The 4,969-nt window shown below is 33.1% G+C and overlaps 1 protein-coding gene across 1 annotated transcript; it reads left to right on the forward strand.

The window, feature by feature from the left end:
- The first annotated feature begins 3,713 nt into the window (after positions 1-3,713).
- Positions 3,714-4,545, forward strand: LOC121204711 (LOB domain-containing protein 12). Its single transcript, XM_041075093.1, has 2 exons — positions 3,714-3,985; positions 4,133-4,545. The coding sequence occupies exons 1-2, from the start codon at positions 3,830-3,832 to the stop codon at positions 4,490-4,492; spliced, it is 516 nt and encodes a 171-aa protein (XP_040931027.1). The 5' UTR covers positions 3,714-3,829; the 3' UTR covers positions 4,493-4,545.
- The last annotated feature ends 424 nt before the right edge of the window (positions 4,546-4,969 follow it).

Genomic DNA, 4,969 nt, shown 5'->3' on the forward strand with positions numbered 1-4,969 from the left:
AGAATTCAGCAAAAAAGGACTTCTTGATGGGCAGAGAATTTGCAAACTGAATTTTTGTGAGCACTGTGTTTTTGGGAAGCAAAAAAGAGTTAGATTTACCAGACGAATCCATAACACGAAGGAAACGTTGGAGTATATTCATTCTGATCTGTGGGGGCCATCCAGAGTGCTTTCTAGAGGTGGAGCTAATTATATACTAACCTTTATTGATGATTTTTCTAAAAAAAGTTTGAGCTTTCTTCTTGAAGCAGAAAAGCGATGTGTTTTTCGCATTTAAGTCTTGGAAAATTATGATTGAAAATAAACAGGAAAACAAATAAAATACCTTCGCACAGACAATGGCTTAGAGTTCTGTTCTGATGAGTTTAATATATTATGCAAGTCAGAAGGGATCGTGAGGCACTTGACAGTTCTTCATACTCCACAGCAAAATGGCGTTGCAGAACGAATGAACAGAACGATCATGGAGAAGGTTCGATGTATGTTGTCAAATGCCAACTTACCAAAGTTGTTTTGGGCAGAAGTAGCCTCTACTGCATGTTTTTTAATCAACCGATCTCCATCCGTTGCCATTGATAAAAAGACTTCACAAGAGGTATGGTCTGGTAATCCCGCTAATTATTCTGATTTAAAGATTTTTGGGTGTCCTGCGTATGCTCATGTTGATAATGGAAAATTAGAACCGAGATCTATTAAATGCGTTTTTTTTTATTATAAACTGGTGTAAAAAGGTATAAGTTATGGTGTCCTGAAAATAGAAAAGTTGTGATTAGCAGAGATGTTGTATTTGATGAAACTGCTATGCTATCTAACTTATCTCTTAAATACTCTTCCAATAAAGAAAATTAAAAGTAGGTGGAGCATCAGATTAATACAGAGTCGACTCCTCAAGCCAGTACAAAAATTGAGAATAGAGTTACTTCTTCACCACAATACTTTATCGCCAAAAACAGAACTAGAAGAGAAATTAAACCTCTAAAGAAGTATGCCGAGGCTGATCTAGTTGCTTATGTTTTAAATGTGGCTGAAGATATAGATGCAGATCAAGAGCCATCTAATTATTCTGAGGCGGTTAGCTGTGAAGACTCAGAAAAGTGGATGTTTGCTATGCAAGAGGAGATGGAATCACTCCACAAAAACAGAACATGGGATCTTGTGAAACTTCCTAAAGGTAAAAAGGCTGTTCGTTGTAAATGAGTGTTTAAAAAGAAAGAAGTGACTCTAGGAGTTGAAGGACCTAGATATAAAGCAAGGCTTGTTGTAAAGGGTTACAGTCACATTGCAGGAGTGGACTTCACAGATGTGTTCTCTCCAGTTGTTAAGCATAGTTTGATTCGAGCTTTGCTTGGTATTGTGGCCATGCATAATTTAGAGCTTGAGCAGTTAGATGTAAAAACTACATTTTTGCATGGAGAACTTGAGGAGGATATTTAGATGCAACAACCAGAGGGTTTTACAGTCTTAGAAAAAGAGGACTATGTTTGCTTGTTGAAAAATTCCCTTTATGGTTTGAAACAGTCACCAAGACAGTGGTACAAGAGGTTTGATTCCTTTATGACTTCTCATGATTTTAAAAGAAGTAGTTTTGATAGTTGTGTTTACTTTAAGAAAGGCAATGATGATTCTTTTGTGTATCTACTTCTTTATGTTGATGACATGTTGATAGCAACAAAAGATAAAGGAGAAATAAGGAAGGTTAAAGCCCAACTAAGTGAAGAATTTAAGATGAAAGATTTAGGACTAGCAAAGAAGATACTTGGTATGGAGATTCTCAGAGATAGAAAAGCAAGTAAATTGTACCTAAGTCAGAAGAGGTACATTGAGAAAGTTCTTTGCAGGTTCAATATGCAAAGTGTTAAACCTGTTAGTACTCCATTAGTAGCCCATTTCAGACTTTCATCTGCTTTGTCTCCACAATCAGATGATGAGATTGAGTACATGTCACATGTTCCATGCTCTAGTACAGTGGGATCTCTCATGTATGCTATGATTTGTTCACGTCCAGATTTATCATATGCAGTCAGTGCAGTTAGCAGATACATGGCGAATCCTAGTAAAGAATACTGGAAAGCAGTTCAGTAGATTTTAAGATACTTATGAGGTACTACTGATGTTTGCTTACAGTTTGGAAGAACTAGAGATGGAGTCATTGGGTATGTTGATGCTGATTTTGCTGGAGACCTTGAAAGAAGAAGACCTCTCACAGGTTATGTCTTTACAATCAGAGGTTGTGCAATTAGTTGGAAAGCCACTTTGCAATCTACAGTCGCTTTATCTACCACTGAAGCTGAGTACATGGCGATTACTGAGTCTTGTAAAAAAGCTATTTGGTTGAAGGGATTATTTAATGAACTCAATGAAGACCTTCAAATCAGCACAGTATTTTGTGACAGTTAGAGTGTCATCTTTCTTACAAAAGATCAAATATTTCATGAGAGAACAAAACACATTGATGTTCGGTAGCATTTTGTTCGTGATATTATTGCTCGTGGTGATATTATTGTAAGTAAAATTAGTACTCATGAAAATCCTGCAGATATGATGACTAAGTCACTTCCTATAACCAAGTTTGAGCATTGCTTAGACTTGGTTGGTGTTCATTGTTGAAGTTAAACCCTTAAAGGGTTTTATGGAAGAGACGGAGAACTTGTTCATTGAGAGTTCGCGATGAAGAACTTTTTCATTGAGAATTCGTGTCAAGGTGAAGATTGTTAGAATTAAGTGACCCGAATCCTTATTTAAATAAAATACAATGATAAAATAAAATAAAAGAAGAATCCATATAGAATTACACTTCTTTTATTTTATTTTAGAATAAGGTTTTTTAAATCTTATTAAATTCCATCTATTTGATATTATTAGAATAAGGTATTTCAGTCTTACTAGAATATGGTTTTACAAGCCTATAAATAGAATAGTCTATTCCTTTTGTAATAATTCGAATTCAACATAATGAATTTTCTTCTCCTCTGCCCGTGGTTTTTTTCCTGAAAGGGTTTCCATGTAAAAATCTGTATGTTCTTTATTTTATTTTTTATTTTATTTTATTTTCTCAAAATTAAAAGAATTTTTTATTGAAATAATCATTTAATGTATAATATATTTGTTCTCAATAATTATATTCAAGCTCGTATAATATAAAAATATAGGATACTAGTGACGTATGCATGTAAGATGAACCAAATCTTCATTAAATTTGATTTTTCCATTAAAAGGGGTTCGTACACGTTCTGCAGTACCCTTTGTTAAAGAGTATATTATATTGTGGGCATGAAAGTTTGGATTCAATTTCAAGTAGTCCCGTTTCTCACCCTTAATTATAAAAAAAATTTTAAAAAAAATATATTTTGATAACTAATGATTTTATATTTTAAATAATTTGAAAATTTTGAGTTTTTATTTTTATTCAATTCACATTAACCAATTTATGAATTTTTTAAGATTTATGAAGGTAATTTTTATATAAAATGAATAAAAATTTATATAAAATAATATTTGAACATAACCTATTATAATTTTAATTTTTCCCATCCAACAAAAACTTTTTTTTATATACACACTTTTAATAATATATTTTTACATAATTTTTTTTTTACATTTAAAGCGTGTTTGTACAGTAGTTATCTACTGATCTTGGGCCTCCTAAGTCAATTCCATCCAAATTTAATCAAGAAACATAGGTGGAATGAATCCCCAGTCTTCACCCCCTGCCTTTATAAATACCCATTTTAATCACCATTTTTTCAGCACTAGGCTTTGTTGTTTTGGAATCATATATTGAGTTCGCTTCTTTGGATAGTATCAGGAGATCATCAGAGAGGTAGAGAAAATGGGAGGTTCTTCACCATGTGCCTCCTGCAAACTCTTGAGGCGTCGCTGCGCAAAGGATTGCATCTTTGCTCCTTACTTTCCTTCTGATGACCCTCACAAGTTTGCTATTGTTCACAGAGTCTTTGGTGCTAGCAATGTCAGCAAAATGTTGCAGGTTTCTTTCTAAATTCCTCCGCTATATATTATCATTTACTTAGAAATGCATGCTTGGTATATGTAGTTCCAAAAGTGTTAAGTCTTTTGTTTTGGTTTGGTTGAATTATACAATGTATATGTTGTTGCAAATCTGACTTACATGCAGGAGCTGCCGGTTCAGCAGAGAGCGGATGCTGTAAGTAGCTTAGTTTATGAAGCAAATGCAAGAGTGAGGGACCCTGTATATGGATGCGTGGGAGCCATATCCTACCTTGAAAATCAAGTATCACAGTTGCAAATGCAGCTGGCGGTGGCTCAGACGGAGATGCTTTGCATTCGGATGCAACAGGAATCGGCCTTGCCAATGCCTATGCCAACTCAAATGCAACAAGATGACAAGTCCTTCCTTGCAGCCACTAATAACTTGGATAACATATCCCAATACCTCAACTTCGCTTCTTCTTCTTCTTCCAGCAATGTAATCCAAGATCCATCGGCTCTCAAGAGAGAGTCTCTTTGGACTTAAAACTCTAATTAGCTTCTTTTCCCTTTGTTCAAATGAACTAGTACGTTTTTTTCCCCGCATTTTTCTTGGATATATTTGTATAGCAATACAAAGAAAATAATCCTCCATGGCAAATTAAAGTACGAGAAAATCATATTAAGGATTAGCACACCCACAGCATGTAAGAAATATATAAAAATTAAATGAGGACTTTGAACTTTAGAAATTAAGGTTTATATAAAATTATAAAATTATAAAAATACCAAAATATTTTTATATTAATATTTGTTACTTTATAAAATTATAGATTTTTTTTTATCATTTTTCAATTGAATTGATGTCATTTTAGCAAGACTTAGAAATTGAATGTAAATAGCATGTATATTAATTTTTTGAACAAGACATTAAATATAAATTTATAGAAAATTAAAAAATAAAGTATATAAATATTAATATTTCTGAATTTATTCTAAAACGATTTAAAAAAAATTTAACCAT

This window comes from Gossypium hirsutum, chromosome A08, assembly GCF_007990345.1.
Source record: "Gossypium hirsutum isolate 1008001.06 chromosome A08, Gossypium_hirsutum_v2.1, whole genome shotgun sequence".
Taxonomy (NCBI): domain Eukaryota; kingdom Viridiplantae; phylum Streptophyta; class Magnoliopsida; order Malvales; family Malvaceae; genus Gossypium; species Gossypium hirsutum.

Excerpts from the sequence above, each read along its gene's own strand:
- LOC121204711 (XM_041075093.1), top strand. The coding sequence starts at position 3,830 with ATGGGAGGTTCTTCACCATGTGCCTCCTGCAAACTCTTGAGGCGTCGC. Across the intron at positions 3,986-4,132 it reads ATGTCAGCAAAATGTTGCAG|GAGCTGCCGGTTCAGCAGAG; the intron begins GTTTCTTTCTAA and ends ACTTACATGCAG.